The sequence below is a fragment of the Sebastes fasciatus genome, chromosome 4 (assembly GCF_043250625.1).
Source record: "Sebastes fasciatus isolate fSebFas1 chromosome 4, fSebFas1.pri, whole genome shotgun sequence".
In the NCBI taxonomy this organism is placed as follows: Eukaryota; Metazoa; Chordata; class Actinopteri; order Perciformes; family Sebastidae; genus Sebastes; species Sebastes fasciatus.
The window spans coordinates 29,479,347-29,500,492 of NC_133798.1; the positions used below are offsets into that span (position 1 = coordinate 29,479,347).

Here is a 21,146-nt window from a genome sequence, read left to right on the forward strand (position 1 = left end):
AGCTGTGGGCTCACCTGACTTCTCTCAGACAACTTAACGATTAGACAACTCTATGAACAGGTTGTCTGCGGGGAGTTGACGTTTTTATGACTACCTTATGTCACTGACATTTTTATTTCTATTTTCTGATGTGCTATACTGACTTTTTTTATGACATACTATACTATGACATTTTAATGTATTTCATGACATCTTTAACATAATGTACTAAGATCTTTTATGACGTATTATACAATGATTTTTTTATGTCATACTACACTGACATTTTTGTTTCTTTTTATTATGTGTTTATGTATACTGATTTTTTACGATACCCTACACTATGACTTTTTTCATGACTTTTTGCAACATACTATACCATGACCTGTTTTCAGACATACTATACTACTATACTAGACTTTTTTATTACTTTTTTCATGACTTTTTACGACATGCTACTATGACTTTTTTCATGACATTTGACATACTATACAATGACTTTTTTCATGTTTTTATTACATATCTTACTATTATGACTGGTTGAAATGTAGCAACATAAAGAGGGACACAATACAGAGTTGGATGGAACAGAATACAACATTTATTACAAAATGACAAAAAGGGAGCCACTGTGTGGGAGTAATTATCCACTTATATAGACCCAGTTCACATCCTCACACAGGAGCCGTCAAGCATTCATCAGGGAACTGAACCTAAAACACAGAGACATAGAACAGACATACATAAGAATGTCATATTAGTATGTCGAAAAAGGACATGAATAAAAGTCATAGTATGTCATAAAAACAGTCATGGTATAGTATGTCAAAAAATTTCCTTAAGTCATAGATTAGTATCTTGAAAAATGTTAAAAAAAAGTAATAATGTAGTATGTCGAAAAAAGTCAAAGTACGTTTTAATAAAGAGTCATAAAGTAATATGTCAAAAAAGGTCGTAAAGTTATATTATAGTATGTCGAAAAAAGTCATAGTATAATATGTCATAGTATAATATGTCATAAAAAAAGCCATAGTACAATATGTTGAAAAATGTCATAAAAAAGTCAAAGTATAGTATGTAGAAAGGCATAGAAATTTTTTTATTTAGTTATTAAAAAACGTATATTCTATACAGTCATAAACAAATACAACCAATAATAATACAAAAGTATTTATCTGTATCGTTACCTCTTATGTTGAAATTCTCCAACAGGAAGATGCTAAGGAGTGTGGCGGGGCGTCGGCCATCTCCCTGTCGCTCTCGGTCTTCTCGGCCTCTCTGCTCGCCTCGTCTCTCCTCCACCATTGGACGTAAAGAAGGGACCAATCAGGACGCTCCTAGGGAGGCGGCGGGAACGTCGTGCACGTCGCCAAAAGATGTTTTTTACTTTCCATGAGAGACGACGGGACATCTCAGATTTTCTCTCCTGCTGTTCAGACGAGCTTCGACTCTCTCTTCAGTGGAGATAAAGGGCTTCTCTTTCTTGAACTATAAACTGAACGAGGACCAGAGCGTCCTCAGTGCAGCTTCAGTTGTTGCCATCACACTCAACGAATGTAGCGTCTTTCTAGCTTTTTTTACAGAAATATTGTATACAAAGTAGATTTTTACATTTGCAATTTAAAAAAAAAAGTAGGATTAAAGTAAAGGTTGAGCTTTAAACACTGACATTCTCAGCTCTCTGAGAGGTCAAAGGTCAACAGAAAATACAGTCGCCAAATGTTAAAGGACCAGTTATTCTTTAAGAGATTATTTACCTGCAGGTATCCTGGATTTTAGACTGAAGCTGATGTGTTTTAAACCAGATTTAAGTCCTGTCTACATGTATACAGATATTTTTAAAAACAAATATTTCCCTCTACATTTCGGCCTCTCGTCCACGCACACAGTTTTGGGTCACAAAAATGGATATTTTTGAAAATGCCTTCTAAGTAGGGCTGCACAATTAATCGAAAACAATTTTGGCTTCCCACAATTAAATGAACATGATCGACTGCGATATTGACGTTTAAAATGCGCGCTACACTAATAGGAAGCTCTGCAAAATGAACATGCACTGAATTCAGGTGAAGAAAAACCTTATTTGAAGTCTTATTTTGAAGCAACAATTTGCTAATTAGTAAATAATTAGTTTTCTAATTAATGCAGTAGCACAACATGAAAGTGAAGTGCTCCGTTTTATTTGGATTAAAAAGTTACAGTACAATTTCATTTCTTCTAGGAGATGGATAAGGATCAATCTTTATTTTGATGCAAAGATTTGTACAGGAATGTAGCACAACATGGAAGTGAAAGCAGTGCAATAAAAATATTTTGTCCCTAAAGTCAATGAATAACCGTGATAAATAATCGTGATCTCTGTTAAACTGTTACCCAACTGAGTGTAATGAAGCCGAAGGAAAGGGAGAGAGAAGGCTGGTAACTAAACTCCCGTGACCTTTAACTTGTGATCTCACTTGTGGTGACGTAATCATTACGGCGAGCGTTTGGAGTTGTTTTTGCGTTCGAGTGTGGACGGAGATATTGTGTAAAACAAAGGTCTTGTGGACAGATTTTTTTCTTTTAAACAAAGGGGAAAATATCTGTATACGTGTATACGTGAAGACGGGGCCTAAAACTCGCAGAGGTTTCAGTTGAATTTCTGATTGTTAACGTTGGTACTGTTCAACTCTGCTGTAGAGATTCAGGAAACGCAACTCAACAAATTAACACAAGCGAGCCTCCTCATACACTTAAATGTCACAGAAATCATTTCGAACGCTCTTCTCTGAACACAGAAATTAGCCTCGTGGATTAGCTAATGTGGCTAATTCGTCTGGAGTAATAAAAGAACAGTTATTACTTCTTGTTTTGCTTATGTTTCCCAAATCTCTACAGCAAAGGTGATTATTATTATTATTATCATTATAACTGCAGCTCTTGCATTTGAAACTGTACTCTTTCAAATTTTGATATAAAGAATATTTATTGTTCAGCTCTCTTTATATTTCCTGACTTTACATTACTGACAGCTGGCAAACAGGAGGTTAAATACATTTATATAACTTCCATGTTTCTGTGGTAACGGGTACACTTCAGCAGGAAATCTCTCTTTAAATTCACAGTTCATGTACAGGAGGGCTCAACCGATACATGTGTGAGGCCAGAGTAGTTTTATATTTAGTCACTAAAACGGGCACACCAAACATGATTACATACAAAGTTAATACAAAGAGGCGGATAGACGCGAAATTCGCACGACGCTGTGTCGCGAAACCCCATCAGTGTTGAGATTCTCAGTGTTGATGGAGCAGCTGCAGCTCCATCCAAACTCCATTCAGAAAACAAGCATTTTAAAAGTTGTTTGCTTGTCGTCTTGGTAACAGACCTGACAAAGCATGAATTCAGACTTTTTACAAATCACCATCATTATGTAGTTATATCGGCATCATTTATATCCATTTATTGCATTTAAATAACAGCACAATCTGTTTATTTTGGGTTCATACCGCAGTAGTAAACCACAGTAAATCAGCCGACGTGTGGCTTGCTAGATACGGTGAATACAGCTCGGTAAAATTCACTGAGCGCAGCCGGAGGATGTTATGAACCCAGACAAGATGGCAGTTGTTTTTTCGACATATCTGGGAGTTCAACGTGTAAAAAGCAGCAACAGCGGTTATTTCGGCCACAGTTGAGATAAGCCCATCCTCCTCCTCTCTGTGTGCCTCTCTGACAGACAGTCGAGACTGAAGTTCATTCAGATTTGGCAGCTTTTTAACATCAACTTGTCAGTCGAACCCTCCTGCTGTAAACATCAGGTTCTGTCGCAGTGACGGCGCCACCTGCTGGACAATAACAACAATGTGATAAGAACAAAATCCCCCTGTAGATGCTGTTATTGATCACTTCTGTCATTTAGATTTTGGTCTCAGTTACTTTTACTGCGGGGTTACTGATGTCTAGTTCAGCGTCTGAATTATTAATACTATGCAATATTATTAATGTTTCTGCAAGACCTGGAGAGTCTAAAATAAGGTTTTAAATTTACTTTCTTGGTCTGGTGTTGATCTGGAAAGAAATCCTTTAGGTTTCCTCTTGTGACAAAATTTGGTTTAAAATCTAAATGGCTTTTAAAAGTAAATCTTAAATACATGTTTTTGCAAATTATAAGCCATAAATCAGACGAAAATAAATACTTGCAGCTACATCTTACATACTGTACTGTATGAATTAATATTAAAATGTATATTAATTTATGTCTTATTCATGTGGGACCAGCGAGTCGTGCTTTAATTTAAGATTTAACAGCGTCTTCAACTGTCTAATTTTAGAAAGAGGTTTTAAATTTGATCAAAGAGTTTATACGTCTTGATTTTAATCAGAAACCTTATATTTGACTAATTTTCAGAGTTTTAAATTAACATTAAATTCTGCTACGCAGGTGGCGATTCACATTTTAACCCAAAAGAACGAGACGAAGGTGTTTCAAGGACTAAAGACACAATAACTCAACATCACATATCAGGACATGCTGCTATATTTTCTTTATTATTTTAGGAGATAAACTCTGCTGTAATAAAGGCCACCAAATTCAACAGTACGTCTCTTATGCGTTTATAATAGTTTTTGGATGATAATCGTCTCTGGCTAATAATAATCACAATAATCACAATAATCAGGCTGAGGTTATACATTAATTTAATTGGTTTTACTCTCTTCAGGGGAGCTGATGATTAAAAACATTAAAAGCATTCAAGTAACCCGAAAAATGAAGTCATCAATTGCTTTTTTCTTTTGAGGTTTGAGGAGGATTTCTCCTTTAAATCAGCAGAAATCCTTCAATTATTAATATCAACTATTATTTAAGTTTCCCCATCAGTCAGCTGTCAGCTGATGATGTAGCAGCACAAAACATCTACACAATCATCTACACAGCATCGAGCTGTTTGTATAAAAGAAACTCAAACGGACAACTGTGTTTTTTTTATATACCGACATGAACACTGAGCAAGGTGAAACATGTCCGTGTTATCGGTTAATAAAAGAAAACGTCCATGAAATGTTGTAAAAAAAAAAAAAAAAATCCTGCAGGAAACAAAAAATAGCTTCAAATCAATTCTCAAAATATTTAAAAATGTTTTAAATTTGGTTGCAGAAAAGTTTTCTCTTCTTCCTCGTCAGCTGGATGTCAGTCGGGAAGCAAAACTCCCTTTTTAACGCAATAAATAAAGAGAAAAATGTGCATCATCAGTTCAGGACTCAGTCTCCTGTTCGATCAGTGTTAAGGCCATTTGGAGCGTCTTCCTGTCCGAACGGTGGAAAAACAAACTGATCGCAGCCTCAGTGACGTTAAAGTTGATTCTACATTTTCACACAGAGCCCGGTGGTTCTCAGGAAGAGCTTTTTTGACCCTCAAATAAGTAATTTATAGACTTTAATTTGGGTTCCTTGAATTAATAATTTGTGCTCTTAAATTACTCGATTTGCCCCCTTTCCTTCAAAAACGTTTAAACAGACAAATCCTGAAATACATCCACGTCGAGGTTCCTAGTGAATGTTGATGGGACAGATGATGAAACTGAGAACTTGCTGTAATGAATTTAGTCATTCAAGTGTCTGAATTATTGATCTGAGGGGACACAAAGTAAATTGAGGGCCTGAATTACGAACTCTACCTCCCAGGCTCTGTGAAACTGAGTCAGCGTTGAGGTTTTTGCAGCTGGGATGTGAAGAGTTTGTTTGTCCTTATCTGAGTTTCCGGCTCTACACGGCCTGCTGTTTGTCCTGAGTCGGGCTCGTCTCCTCGGCCTCTCCTCCTCCTCCTCCTCCTCCTCTCTCCACGTTCCAGTCTTTGAGGCCCTCCGGCAGACTCGTGTCCTCCTCAAAGCTGCCCGTCCCCTCCACAAACTCCTCGTACGTCGACTTCTCCTTGAACGGCCGTGGGCCCAGCAGCTCCAACATGTCCGCCTTGTCCAGGACCTCCCTCTCCAGGAGACGCTTCCCCACCTGAGGAGGAAACCAGGGATGAAGGTATGGCAGAAATCTACAACTTTACTTCCACTTCTTCCTGGAAAAATACCTCCTTGAATTCTGTGTGTTGACATACTAAAGACTATTGTATGGGCTTTTTTAGATACTTAAATTGTAAAATATTAGTGAGGCAGTTAAACATAACAATTGTGCATTTTAGGATAAAGCAAGACATTTGGCAAAGATGTAGGTTTATATGTTATATAAAGATATAGATATCGGGGCGCTGAAAATTTGCCCCACGAGGGCCATAGCAAACATTTTTCAAGCCCCTAATAAAAGGAGCCTGGTCACTTCAGGGTCAAACTTCACCCCCTTGCCTTCATGATAGAAGGACAACCAATACACCTATATATAGAACAACAAAATCTTTCCATTGATGTGAGGAGTTTTTCATAAAATTGACAGACATCGCTGGATAAAGTTCAGGATTTCTGGTAACTTCTAGTCACAGTTCGGTTTAGTTTGGGTTGGCACTTCAGGTTCATACGACAATGGTATATTTTTGCAATGGCCTCCAAACACGAGTAAGGGAGCTGATATTCTGTCTCGTCTCTAACCTGTGACCAAGCCGACTTGATTGAACCTATATGAACCAATGTGAAAGCAACCGTAGCGACCTGTTTCGCTCACAGGAGCAATTGATGATGATTTTCTCCTTTAGTTGGAGATATATCACGGCTACTTAGCAATACAACCCAAAGTTAGAGGTTACTGGCGACCTACAAATGCATCCAGCAATATCTCTGTCAAGTTTAAGAGCGTAAGAATGACAAGATCTTCAGCTTTCCATCGCTGCATTTATCTTTTTACTAGCAGTAAAACTCTGTTTTTCCTCGCCCAAATTTACTATAAGTTTGGAGCATTATTCAGCCTCCATCACGACAAGCTAGTATGACATGGCTGGTACCAATGGTTCTCTAGTTTCATATAATACCAGTATCTTCACTCTACCTTTAAAACGGAGCCCACTACAAACCAAAAATTGCAAGTTACATTAATGCTTTAAAAAGATGTTAGTTCAGTTTAAACGAATTTGCGTAAACGCATTATTATCACGTTAACTTTGATAACCTCTTCGGTGTGATGAGGCTGATCCAACATGGCAAAGTGAAGCGATGTGATTCCTTATTTCCTCACAAATTTATGACTTTATAATTTCAGAGAATATTCAAGTTTTTCCTTGTAAAAATGTGGGAGTATTTTCTTGTAGATTTACCACTTGAATCTCAGAGAATATCAAATATTCTTCTTGTAAAATCTGAGTTTACCCCCCCTCCCCCTGCCTCTGCAATTTTATTTTGTTTTTTTTTACCTACAATGGCCCTAATACACCTTTGTACAAAACTCATGTTGATGAGTGTTTGTTTATTATTTATCAGTTTTTATTTTTGACTGCATTGTTTCTCTTTGTGTCTTTTGTGTCTGGAACCTCTTGATTTTAAGATAATTAAATGTCACACACCGTTTAGACTCCATAATAGTACAGAGGCTCCTGGACCTCTGACCAGTAAACACGATGAAGCATTAGAGGGTCTCACCATCTCCACCAGCTCCTTCTTGTCCTCGATGAGCTCCAGTGTTCTCTGGTACGCTCGCGCCACCAGCTCCCGGACCTCCGAGTCGATCAACTCGGCCGTCGCTTCGCTGTACGGCTTCTCCAGGACCATCTCACCCTGCCGCGGCAGGTCGAACGACACCTGCCCCACCTTATCACTCATCCCAAACTGCACAACCTGGAGGGAGGAGATCCAGGTGTCAGGGCAGGAAAAACAGACCGTGCGTGTGCGTGTGCGTGTGCGTGTGCGTGTGCGTGTGCGTGTGCGTGTGCGTGTGCGATGCGTACCTGAGCGTAGGCGGACTGCGTGATCTTCTTCAGGTCGTCCTGAGCTCCGGTGGTGATCTTGCCAAAGAAGACCTGCTCGGCCACGCGGCCCCCCAGCATCATGCACATCCTGTCGAACAGCTGCTCTCGGCTGTACAGGTACTGCTCTCTGGGCAGGTACTGAGCGTAACCCAGACCCTTCCCCCGCGGGATGATCGACACCTGGACACACACGCACACAGGAAGTGGGTTTACTGCTGTTCTGCACTGGTAACAGTCGTAGATGTGAAAGGGGCAGCAGCACTAGTGGTTATACACCACTCTTTCTGTGGTACTTTAGCATTAATTAACTTTTTACATCTGTTATAAAGGTTTGTGTGACATTTATCAACTGTATATTGTTTTTTTGTTGTTGTTTTTTTTTAAAGCACCAGCAAAAAACTAAACTGACATTTTTTTAAACTAATATTTATTTATTTTTTATAATTTTTTGAATATTTTAACGCGTCTCCTGATATTTTTACTTCTGATTAAGTCATATTTTACTAGTTAATAAATCCTTACAGAACAGAGCACATTCTTATATCAATGACTGAATTTCATTTCACGTTCCAACAACAACCCTCAGATATTCTGGCTTTTAATTTGTAGTAATAAAACTGTCAGCTCTTACCTTTTTTTCTTTTATATTTATTAAAAGGTTGTATTTATTGTTGATTATTTGTATTTTAAAAAATTGGCCAAATATTGTTTGTATTTTGTTTTGTTTTATATTTTTGGGCTGCATCTTTAAACAAAAGGTGCTATATTATTATTTTTTTTGTTTCCGTTTTTTGTGTTTATTATTTTGTTTATTTTTATAATTGTTTTTATTTGTATTTCATTTATAATTATTATTTATATTTTATTTTTATTTCGATTTCATTTTTATTATTTTATTATCATTATTATTTGTATTCATCTTTTTATATTTACTTTTATTATAATTTTCTAATTTATTTTTTTTACTTTTTTGTTTTCTGAAGAAGATTTTTTTTAGCGTCCCAGTTAAACGTTTTGAGTATACAGTACTACTGTATTTTTAGTGTTTTTATGAACACAAATTAAATCTTTATTATTGAGATGATATTTGATACAAAGATTAATTTTGTCCTGACAACACAAAGACATTTTCATACTGACTCATGTCCAGTTTCAAACCCGCTCTAGTAAATGACATTCTGTCACTACAGGAAGTACTGAGTTATGAACACATAGGAGGTATATTAGTGTGTATTAATATCAGTTAAAGATATCAGACGTACCTTCAGCAGCGGGTCGGCGTGCTCCAAGAACCAGCCCACGATGGCGTGACCCGCCTCGTGGTACGCTACTGTCTTCTTCTCTGTGGGCTGCAGGACCTGAGTCTTCTTCTCCAGACCTGAAAACACACAAAACACACAAACTGGATGATGATGATAATAATAATAATAATAATAAGTATTATTATATATTAAAGACATTTAAATAGGGAAAGTAATTCTGAAGCAGAGGGATTACGACAGGAACACATCTAGTATAAAGTGGATAAAGAAAGCGAGGAGGTTGGGTCGGTTTGTGACGCCACACTGACCTCCGATGACGCGGTCGATGGCCTGTTCGAAGTGTTTGCCGTTGACGGACGTGTTCAGATGCCTGGCAGCGATCAGCGCCGCCTCGTTGCAGACGTTAGCGATGTCGGCTCCTGAAGAAATACATCCGTCAACAATTCATTCAAGACTAGTTTGCACAACACTAAACATTAATTATACCAAACATGTTTTCTCTTTCAGTGCTCTCTATGAAAGTACAAGCAGCTGTCAAATGCTGATTTTCTGTTACACTTGTTTGTTTTTTTTAGGTAGTTTTCCCTTTATTATTTTGTGTTTCAGTTAAACTGTACAAAATCTGATCTGATTTGGTTTAAAACTGTTTCCGACTAGCAGAAGTCTAATTTTTATTTAATTTCCTTTAAGGTTTTCATCTCTTTTCTCTCGAATTATCCAGATTATTCAGGCTTCTTGGAGTAAACAGAGCATCCAGAGGTTAAAACAAACTGACTACATTACTATATTTTAAATTCCTCCCTCACAGATTTCATGAAAACACTAAACCGCTATAACCGATGCAGCCGTAACGTACCGGTGAATCCCGGCGTGGCAGCAGCCATCTTCCTGGCGAGATGGTCTTTGTCCATCTTGGGGTCCAGTTTGATCGGTCGCAGGTGGACTTTAAAGATGGAAGCTCTGCCCTTAATGTCTGGAGGACCTGAGAGGAGACGGGACACAAGAGACGACCATATCAAATATAAGATAATGATAGGATAGATGTACATTTGGGCTACATAATGAACTGAATTGGAAAAAGTGTGCACTATGTTGTAGGGGTGGGCGATATATCGAATATACTCCATGTATTGCGGCTCGTTTTACGTGGGATGTAGTCAATGACTATATCGCCAACATCCAGTACAAATTGTCATGTCATTTTTTTTCGTATCTGGAGAAAGAGAAGGAAGTGAAGCTTATACGTGTTGAGGTCGTAAACGGTGATGGAAGACGCCTCCACTTCAAATAAAGACGGTCAAACTAGCCCCCACGTTGTTTTGCGATACATGTACTGCATATACTCGGTATTACGTTAAGAGAGTGTAAGAACTGACTTCAAAATAAAAAGTGAATAAATAAAAGTGATCCGGTTAAAGTGACCGACGCAATTTCACATTCATTCAATAAGTCAGTCAGTCTGACAATAATAAATTCAGGAATTAATTAATTAAAAAATAAATAAGTCAAAATGAATAAATATTAAATAAAGAGTGAATAAATAAATAAAATATATAAACGGATAAAACAAAAAGAATATTCAGTTACAATTAATAAACAATTTGTGTGAAATAATGGAAAGTATTTTCATAATCTGTTAATCATTTGAGCAATTTTTCAAATATGTATCAGTCAAATGTATCATGCTTCCAGCTTCTTCATTGCGAGGATTGCCGCTTTTCTTTTCCCTAAATTACAGAAAACTTTTGGGTCAAATTTGTGGGTCAGATGAAAAAAAATAATATGAAGATGTCAACAGGGCTCCAAGAAACAATTTTCAGATGTTTTAAAAGACCAAGAAATGACCCGAAGAATCGAGAAAAAATATTCAGCAGATAAACAGACAATTCATGAAATAATCTATTTCCTGTTTGACCTGATGACGCCTCCTCAGTCACCCCAACAACGTTGTTATGTTTCGTACGTAGAGTCAGAGAACAGAGAGAGTTGAACTCTACCTATATAGATCTGTCTGTCGAAGCGTCCCGGTCTCATAAGAGCAGGATCCAGGATGTCGGGTCTGTTGGTTCCGGCCAGAACCACCACGTTAGTCGCCGTGTTAAAACCTGCAAAGAAAAAATAAAACCAGGAAGTTAAGAACTAAAACATGTTTTCAAATCAAAACCCTGAAGAGTGAGTTAATCTGCGGCCTACCGTCCATCTCCACCAGCAGCTGGTTCAGGGTGTTCTCCTGTTCACTCTGACCGCCAAAGTTCCCTCCTCCCCTCTTCCTCCCCACGGCGTCGATCTCATCGATGAAGAGGATGCAGGGGGCGTTCTTCCTCGCCATGGAGAACATGTCCCTCACCTGTAGAGGAGGAAACACAATCAACCGCTCCGTTTTCACTCAGGGTGGACAAACATGACTAGTGATGTCACAATACCAGAAATTTAGTAGTCGATACCAATACCAGTTAAATTCCATGAGTCTCGATACCACGGTAAAAAACAAAACAATAAATCTCATGTGCTTCAACAATAACTCCTTTATTGCTGTTGTCATACTGGTTTTTGTTATGAAGTTAAACAGGTCATAATTCCCTCTCTATTATCTATTTCATATTGCTGTGAAAACGTCTCCTTCAAACAAATGGATTTATTCAAGTTTCTCTCCAACTGGGAGGAAAAATTTACATTATACAAGATTATAAATGATATAATTAAGATCTAAAGGGGGAAAAACAAACGCTTGTTCCCCATAGTCCTGAGGTCCGACAGACGTGTGATGTGGTTTCCGTTACTCACCCTGGCAGGACCGACGCCCACAAACATCTCCAGGAACTCGGAGCCGTTGACGGTGATGAATGGGACGTTGGCCTCGCCGGCGGTGGCTTTAGCCAGCAGAGTCTTCCCCGTCCCAGGAGGTCCGGACAGCACGGCACCCTGGGATACCACATGACCAGACATTTAACTCATCTCAACTATAATACATACCAAATTACAACTTCAGGAACTACATCAGTCACCCAACACACTAAATACTATGTCCAAGTGGTTTAATTGTGAGATAGATAGATGGATGTTTATGTGGTTTAATTATGAGATGTGTAGGTAGATAGACTTTATTGATCCCCAAAGGGAAATCGCGGTGTTACAGCAGCAATTTACATAGATCACAAAAAACGTGCATCACTCACAAAAAAAGACATGGTAGGTACGAAAAACATGTACATTTACAAATCTCTATATAAATGTGTGTGTATGTGTGTGTGTGTGTGTGTGTGTGTGTGCGTGTGTGCGTGCGTGCGTTCGTACCTTGGGGATCTTGGCCCCGAGGTCCTGATACTGTTGTGGGTTCTTCAGGAAGTTGACGAACTCCAGGATCTCCAGCTTGGCCTCCTCGCAGCCGGCCACGTCCTTGAACTTCACATCGATGTTGTCCTTCATCATCTTCGCCGTCGACTCGCTCATGCTGAAGGGCCCGCCCCTTCCGCCACCAGGGCCTCCTCCCATTGGTCCTCGCCGCAGGGTGAAGAGCAGGAAGCCAATCAGCAGCAGGGTGGGTATCATGCTCATCAGAAAGGAGCTGGGACAAGAGAGAGGAGCGAAGTGTTCGTATATCAGATGTTATCTCTGAGATATCAACCGGTATACACAAGATATACGTCGATGGGAGAAGTACAGCCGTTTTACATGTTAACTCACCCGTCGCTCTCGGTGCTGTAGACGACGGCAGGGCGGCGTGACGACTCCAGGCCGAGCTCCATGTGCGCCGCCTCCAGGTTCCTCTCAAACGTGTCGACGCTGCCGATGTTGAACCAAACGTAGCTCTGCAGGTCACACATGACTTGTGTATTATTAAAAAAGAGGAGATGTATTGTCGTCCTACACCTTTTCAGTCTGTAAAGAATCTTTATGCTGTATCGTTATTGTCTTTTTTTGTTGGGAGAATTTTTATTTTTTTTTGTGTAATTATTTACAGAGTGAAATAATTTCCAATTTCAGAGATCCAGGTCGTTACGTGTCATTTAGCTCACAATTCAAATACATGAAGAGTAATAAACAAAAGCATCTACAGTAGTATGGAAGGAGAAGCATTTGTTGGTCCCATTTTCACAATGGATCCACAGCTAAATGCTGCATTCATGTGGTGTCGGAATAATCGGAAAGGTTAGTTTACAACTGGGAAAATTCCTGTGAACGCCCCTTTCATGTCAGAACAACAAGGAAAGTCGGCGAAAATTTTGGTACAAGACTAGCCACGTAGACGTCGTGACGTAGAGACATGGATGACGAAAGTAAATGTTGGGTTGATGGTAAGAAACTAGGGCTGTCAATGGATTAAAATGTTTAATTGCGATTAATCAAATACAGGAAGAAACTATAAACAAAATAGCATCAATGTTGTTTCCACATTACGACTTAAAGCTCATGAACACACAGACGTCAGAAGTAGTACGACTTCCCAACTCGTGAAACGGGACCATCCGAGGAGTACATGAATGCACCATAATTTTAACATTACATACAGTATGTTTTGCAAAATGCAGCAAAGATTAACACAAATATACTGAATTTCATTACAATTGTTTGGCTCCATAAAAATTAGGTAAAAGTTGAGGTTTTAAATGTCTGCGTCAGATTTCAGTTTGTTTGTTCTCACCGCATCAGCGTCGGCTCCCGGCACCAGGATGACTCTGACATACTGTTTGTTGACGACCTCCAACCGCTCCACCTGGACAGAAAACACATATATGTTTTTAAAAAATACATTTACAATCCTTTTTACTTAAATGAGTTTATTTAGCAGCAGGGCTCCTGTCTCCTATTATTCAAAGATGCAGTGGATGATACATCTTTATACCATATTTATTTTATTTTGTTTCTGTGGATGTTCAGACTTGATCTGGACTCTAAATCATGTCCCAGTACAATATAAATGTCCCTGTACAGTATAAATGCTCCAGTAAAAATGTCCTCCTCACCATTCCTCTGCCCACGAAGCGGTGGACGAAGTCCTTCCAGCTGATCTCTCTGCCGTTGTCTCTGAAGTAGAAGTAGAGCAGAGCTGAACTGACTCCGGTTGCAGTGATCGCCAAGTAGCGGAAGTCCTTCTCATCCCAGGGGAAGTCACCCTGAAGACCAGCACAGACACACAGGTCCATGTTATAAAACATTACTACATGGTTTTGATGAATACTCAATTCTGATTGGTCAATCACGGCGTTCTACGGTCTGTTATTTCTTTATAACAGACTGTTGCTATGTATAACAGACCGTTGCTATGTATAACAGTCCGTTGCTATGGACGCATGTTGGACTCTGGTGGGCCGTTTTTTTGTCAAATTATTTCTTAAGTAAGTAGCCGTGTAATAAGCGGGATAATGTACAGCTAGTGGGTCATTATTGTGAAATAAACCACGATAAGGCGATGAGACTGTACAACTTTTTCCTTTAAAACATATTTTACACTTTTTTTTAAATTGTAAATCTCAATTTTATATTTATGATTCTTGTTTTTTATTTTCCCTCACTATGTTTATTTTGACCGTTATGCACCAAGATACAAAGGCAAATTCCTCGTATGTGGAAACCTACGTGGCAATAAAACGGATTCTGAATCATTGAAAGCCATCCGGCGCTGTTATCAAACAGTTACTACTTTGCACGTTTCACCTGATCAGTTCTCTTTTCTCCTATTGGCTGAATTTGAAACAAGGCCAACAAACATTTTCTCCACAACCTTCTGATCAATATTGGCAAAATTTCAAACCATTACTAAATACTAAACCAATAACAATACTGTGAAACCCAGGACTTTCCATAAAAACACATCCTGTGTATTTTATATTGCTAAAGTAGAGGAAGAGAAGTTTCTTGGAAGTCTCAACATCAACCTAAATACTACTTTTTAATGAACCCGTTATGTGAACTCTGTGAGAGCAAAGTTAATTAAAGACCTGCATCTAAAAGTCCAGCTTTTATTTCTCATTTTAGTTTAACTACACAGAAAAAAATCTCACTTTCTCCTCCAAACAAATCTTTCAACATCTTGTAAGAATTTAAATGTTTTGAAGTTTAACAAACCTTTTGCATTCGGTTCCACCAGTCTTTTCCTCCTTTTTTCCCTCCACCTGATGATTTTCCTCCTCCTGCTCCTCCTCCTCCTCCTCCTGCAGGTCCTCCTTGACCATCTGAAATGATTGTTATATCACATGGATGTTTGCCTGATTAAGATCTTATAGGTCAAAATGTTGCATCAATAAAAACGTTTGAGAACTTTCAAATTTTAATGTGCAAACAACTTCTCCTTTTTCTTTGTTTGCTGCTTTTTGTCGTGAACCCCACTGGGGCTGGATGAGCACAATAACCACCTTTTGTGCTTTAGACACAGCGGCGCTCACCTTTAGGTTCAGTGGAGTACAGTCGTCGCTGGGCTGACTGGAATCTGCGACAGGACAGGAAGTTCACTGGAGTACGACTGACATTCTGAAAAAGACCACAGAACCACCGTTAATACACCGAACACACACCGAGAACAACCTGAGAGGCTCTGCTGAGAAACAACATTTATATGACTGCTTTAAGACCACCACCTCTAAAAGGTCCTGACACACCAAGCCGACAGTCGGACAGTTTGGGGTCATCGGTGAGCGTCTGTCGGCTCTAGTCTGCCCGTGTTGGAGTTTTTTTGGGCGATTCAGCATGTTGAATCGGCGACGGAGCCCGTCGGTGAGAGAAATCACTCTCATTGGCGGTTCAGCTTAAACCAATCAGTGCACGAGAAGAGAAATGGAAGTGAGGAAAGCAAGCCAACGAGTAAAGTCAAGAGGACACACAGAGAAGACTCTTCTCATTTTTCATCTTCGTCTCATCTGATCGTTCCAACACACAGATATTTTCACAGCGACATGAACATCTGGAATGAAGCTAAGTGATGAGTGAGAGTGATGTGAAAATGGTCGACAAACGCTGCTTTGTTTCATGTACGTATCATAACAACGGCTTGTATATCCGTCGTCCTCGGTCTTCCTGTTTCCCTTTTTGAATGATGAATACAGACTACCGCCGCCTGCTGGTGTGGAGTTATTTCATCTCACGCAGGCGCAGAACGTACGTGGTAACTGGCCGTCAGCTGTAGTCTTTTTGGTGTGTCAATTTCAATATGTCGGCCAAGAAATGTATGTCGCCGCTAGTTCTTTGATGTCGAGTTGGTGTGTCTGGGCCTTAAAGACAATAGAATTGAATCATTGTCCAAATTAGATTAGAGCTGAGTAATAAGGGGGGACAAGTTAATAATAAGAAGACGACAGTTTTCAATAAACTGACACTGTACATCTGAAGTTATAAAACTACCTTGTACAAATCATAGAAATAGAATAGGAGTTCGAGGTCATAGAAAAAGTGAGAGGGAGCATCCTGAAACCGAGATCTAACCAGAAAAAACCCAGCAGGTCAGATAGAGCTGACGTTTTCCTTTTGAGAACGTTCTATGAAAGAGAACGTTAATATGTTCTCTTTCTCCTACGGAGTCGGCTAAATCCTGCAGCTTCTCTCTCCAGAGCTTTCATAGATCTAGTCATCATGTCCCAATTACCCTTTTTTTTCGTACCGCTCAGCACGACTTTTAACAACATATTTTTCGTGCTTTTTCCTACGAATGTCCAGCAACACGTGATGCACGTGTCAATTTCTGCTCCAGTCTTTTCAAAATAAAACTTCTCAGTTAGTTTCAGGAAAAGATCGACTTAGTTAGGCTTAGAGAACAAAACTACTTAGTTAGGTTCAGGAAAAGATTGTGGTTTGGATTAAAATAACACCGGAAGTGCCGTAACTTAAATACGGACGTTATGTGACAAATAAATCAACTTTGAACTGGTGAAAGTCTTTTGTTTTTTGACCCTATCATCCACCCCGACTTCCTCCTTACGTGGCGTTCGACGCCCTTTATACTTCCCGGTTCACAATTACGTGGATTACATACGAATTGATTTTGTGATGACCATAATGAAAAAAAAAAAAAGTGAAATTCATGTCTATGTACACGAATCAATACATTACATTTTGTGATTATTTCACAAACTGCTGTTTGACTGGGCTGGTACTGTAGGCACAGCTGTTTTATATTACCCTTCCCTATTTCCCATGAACTGTACTCAGATTTTGTGTTTCCGTAGTTACTCCAAAAGAGACTGGAAGCATTTTTAAAGACTGTATCAGAAAGAAGAGCCACACTGAAATGCCACAAGGCACTGCTACATTTCACATCTTTAGTCACATGCATTAGCTTGATGCTGAAACAGTAAAATTTATGTCCATGTGGTTCTGGATGGTTTTCAGTCTTGAGTATCTACAACTGTCAACAACAGTGTCTAAAGTGTGTTAAAAACACTATCTGTGCCTACGGTTGGAGCATACACATTAATGAAAGTCATTTGTACATTTTCAAATTCAGCTTATATTTTCTAGAAAACAAGACTGCAACTCCAGCACTGTTCCTACTCTCCCTCCTCTATTCACATTCACTCTCAGCTGTGCATTTCTTATATAAAAAAATAAAAATTAATAAACTAAACTAAATTAATAAGGTAAGCTCTCTCAGCATCCTCTCTTGCACCATTAATGTTTAAAGAGCCCAGATTTATGTCACATGTCTTTATGATAAAGCTGCATTTAAACAAGACAATATTAATATTTATTGAGTTTTTGTTTGTGCATACAACCAAAAGTACTGTGTATGTTAACTTTTCTTTTTTACAATAATAAAGATAGAAAAAGAAAACACAATAAAGAAAACAAATAGACCAGTCATGGTTACAAGTGTCCATCATCAAAGAAGAGTGTTTACAAATCCAGTATCTTGTCATTTATACAAGAGTTAGTCCATAAGCATTTTCCACTGTCATAAATCATCCATTACTTCTATTTACTAACAAAAAATATTTTCTCTCAGTTTAAGTTGCAAAGTCATTTTTCTATTATTTAAATCTCTCTTATAATATATATATATATATCTTATTTCTAACCATTGTACTATATAGGAGTTCAGTCTTATGTCCTATTCTATTTCTATGGTACAAATACACTGCTTTGTGTATTTACTTTACTCCAAGGTCATTTTTCAGTCAACACTGGTGCAGAAGAATACTGTTTTGTTTGGTGAAACCACGTTTTTAAGCATCAACACAAATTGAGCATTGAGTTTAAGCTACCATACTTAATGCTAAGTTTAGCTCACTTTAAGGGCCTCAGTTAGCTAACTAAGTAGCAGGACGGTTGTCAGCTTGTTTTGTGAGAAAAGCCTCAGAAAGAACTTTTGCATTGTATAACTTTAGTGGCATATTTTAAAAAGGCACACAATACACCTGATTACAGGACAAAAATGTCACTATAGTGTTAAATAAGACCGGTGACCCTTTACCTGCAAGTCCCAAAGGCTGCTAGCTAACTGCGTAATAGCAAGCTGTGTCTCCACACAGAAAGTCACTTTATTACTTGCAATATTTGTATTTGCTGGATCTGATTAATGCCGAATTAAAGAGTAGATTATAATCAAGCAGATGAGGTCTTAAATGGAGTTTTAAAATGTGTGCCATTTTGATATTAACCAATCTAACCTTGAATTGAATGATTTTGCAACGGAGTTTCGCACGTAGTCGGGTTTAGCTAAGACATCCGTTCCTCTCTAGACAAATCAAAGTTGAACTTCCAACCCACGTGGAGAGGTAATTTGTGTCATTAATTCACTGTCGGACTCGTACATTTTTTAAATAGTTACTCCAGTAACCCGGTGACTCTTTTCCTGCAGGTCCCCAAGTCTGCTTGCTAACTGCGTAGTAGCAAGCCGTGTCTCCACAGAGAAAGTCCTTTTATTACTTATTCATATTTTTATTTGCTGGATCTGATTAATGCCGAATTAAGTAGTAGATTATAATCAAGCAGATGAGGTCTTAAATGGAGTTTCAAAGTGTATGTTATTTTGTTAATAACCAAACTAATCTTGAATTGAATGATTTTGCAATGGGGTTTGGCACGTAGTCGGGTTTAGTTATATATCCGTTCCTTTAGACAAACATTTCTTGCAATATTTTTATTTGCTGGATCTGATTAATGCCGAATTCAAAAGTAGATTACAATCAAGCAGATGAGGTGTTAAATGGAGATTCAAAGTGTATGTTATTTTGATATTAACCAAGCTAACCTTGAATTGACTGATTTTGTAATGGGGTTTCGCACGTAGTCGGGCTTAGCTAGATATCCGTTCCTCTCTAGACATAAAATCAAAGTTTAACTTCCAACTTACGTGGAGAGGTAATTTGTGACATGACTTCACTGTCGGACTCGTACATTTCTTAATAATAGGTACTCCAGAAAACCGGTGACACCTTTACCTGCAAGTCCCAAAGTCTGCTTGCTAACTGTGTAATAGCAAGCTGTGTCTCCACACAAAAAGTCACTTTATCTCTTGCAATATTTTTATTTGCTGGATCTGATTAATGCCAAATCAAAGAGTAGATTATAATCAAGCAGATGAGGTCTTAAATGGAGTTTTAAAGTGTATGTTATTTTGATAACCTTGAATTGAATGATTTTGCAACGGGGCTTTCGCACGTAGTCGGGGTAAGCTAGATATCAGTTCCTCTCTAGACATAAAATCAAAGTTTAACCACGTGGAGAGGTAATTAGTGTCATTAATTCACTGTCTGACTCGTACATTACTTAGTAATTACTCCAGAAAACCTCCAGCTTCACTCACCCGAGCAGCGGAGCTCCGGTACCCGGCTGTGAGGAGCCATCCTGCGGTCACCGCAGAGAGCCGAGCCCGGGCTCCTCCAGCCCGGCAGAGAGGCAGACCGGCCGCCGAGAGAAGCCTCAGCATCTGAGACATCCTCCCAGAGCCGCTTGCCCAGTCTTTCAATCCAAAAACACAACGAGTAATGCTTTAATCTCCTCTCCTGGACTTCATGGTGGAGCTCCAACAAGTGTTATTGAATAACAGCGTGAAATGTCAACGGGACCATGATGATGTAAAAGCCCGGAAGGCTGTCTCTTCGAATGCCTGCCGGAAATTGTTACAAAAAGAAAGATTTATTAATTTAAAAAAATATTTAGGTGATAAAAATGTCAATATAGTATATTATATGATATATTATACATTTAATGCAAGTAAATGGATTTAATTCTCTTTAGGATGACTTTATTACATTCAGGCACCAGCGAGGCCAATACTGGGTCCTCACACAGCACACCTTCACTCTGATTGGCTGACACAGAAAGACACTTACTCACAATTGGTGATGGGAATTCCGGCTCTTTTTAGTGAGTCAGATCATTTGGCTCAGCACACGAAGAAGATCCGGCTCTTTCGGCTCCAAAACGGCTCTTCGTTTTTACAACTTCTGCCTTTTATATAATTAAAAAAGCCGGCTCTTGTCGTTCACTTAAAAGAGCCGGCTCTTTGAACCGGCTCGTTCGTATCCGACACATCACTACTCACAATGCTTCCATGCAACCTCATGTAACAGAACTGTTACCAAAACATGGGGTGACTGTGCTGTTTTCACACTGATATATTTGATTATTACACGTAAAAAATGACATAATTTAACAGCTGAACAAGATATTAAAATATTGAAAATAGATGTTTCACTTTGTGAGAAAAAAATAAAAGTAAATACTGAGTTAGTAAGACAAAAATAAAGAATAAATAAGTAAAAACACAGAGTAAAATCATGACATTGAAATTAATTTTGTTTTAAAAGTATGTTTTGTTTGAAATTTTCAGCAACTAAAAATTATTTTATTGTTGAATAATCTGGCGATGATTTTCTCGACTAATCAATTAATCATTTCATCAAACCTATATTATTATAATAATAATAATAATAATAATAATAATAGTGAAAAAGATCCATCACAATATCTCAGTGCTTTTGGCTCATATTGCTTGTTTAGTCTGATCAATAGATTTTTAATCATATAAGACAGTGAAGAAGCTGAAACCTGCAAATGTTTGGCATTTCTGCTTGAAAACTATTTTAATTATT

The 21,146-nt window shown here is 38.5% G+C and overlaps 2 protein-coding genes across 6 annotated transcripts in view; one reads left to right on the forward strand and one right to left on the reverse strand.

The window, feature by feature from the left end:
- The window catches only part of LOC141766559 (voltage-dependent calcium channel subunit alpha-2/delta-4-like), a 114,625-nt gene extending 111,231 nt beyond the window's left edge, over positions 1-3,394 (forward strand). For all 3 annotated transcript variants that reach the window (XR_012593653.1, XR_012593652.1, XM_074633507.1), the window contains one exon: positions 1,192-3,394. Coding sequence is in view for 1 of the 3 variants with exons in the window: in XM_074633507.1 (XP_074489608.1) it covers positions 1,192-1,293 (102 nt within the window). In the remaining 2 variants the exon portion in view is untranslated. The remainder of the gene's footprint in view (positions 1-1,191) is intronic.
- Positions 560-20,123, reverse strand: LOC141766560 (mitochondrial inner membrane m-AAA protease component AFG3L1-like). 3 transcript variants are annotated; one of them, XM_074633510.1, is made up of 18 exons: positions 19,856-20,123; positions 15,504-15,588; positions 15,187-15,293; positions 14,085-14,234; positions 13,763-13,834; positions 12,805-12,929; positions 12,415-12,685; positions 11,905-12,042; positions 11,314-11,467; positions 11,118-11,225; positions 9,977-10,102; positions 9,429-9,539; positions 9,121-9,236; positions 7,838-8,038; positions 7,533-7,727; positions 1,737-5,967; positions 1,167-1,474; positions 560-692 (listed from the first exon to the last, which is right to left on the reverse strand). In XM_074633510.1, exons 1-16 carry the CDS (start codon positions 19,985-19,987, stop codon positions 5,725-5,727), a joined length of 2,334 nt encoding a protein of 777 aa, XP_074489611.1. In that variant the 5' UTR covers positions 19,988-20,123; the 3' UTR covers positions 560-692; positions 1,167-1,474; positions 1,737-5,724. The 3 variants fall into 3 exon arrangements, with proteins under 3 accessions (XP_074489611.1, XP_074489610.1, XP_074489609.1); XM_074633509.1 differs by having other exon boundaries at positions 1,167-1,550; XM_074633508.1 differs by having other exon boundaries at positions 1,167-5,967.
- Positions 20,124-21,146: the final 1,023 nt, after the last annotated feature.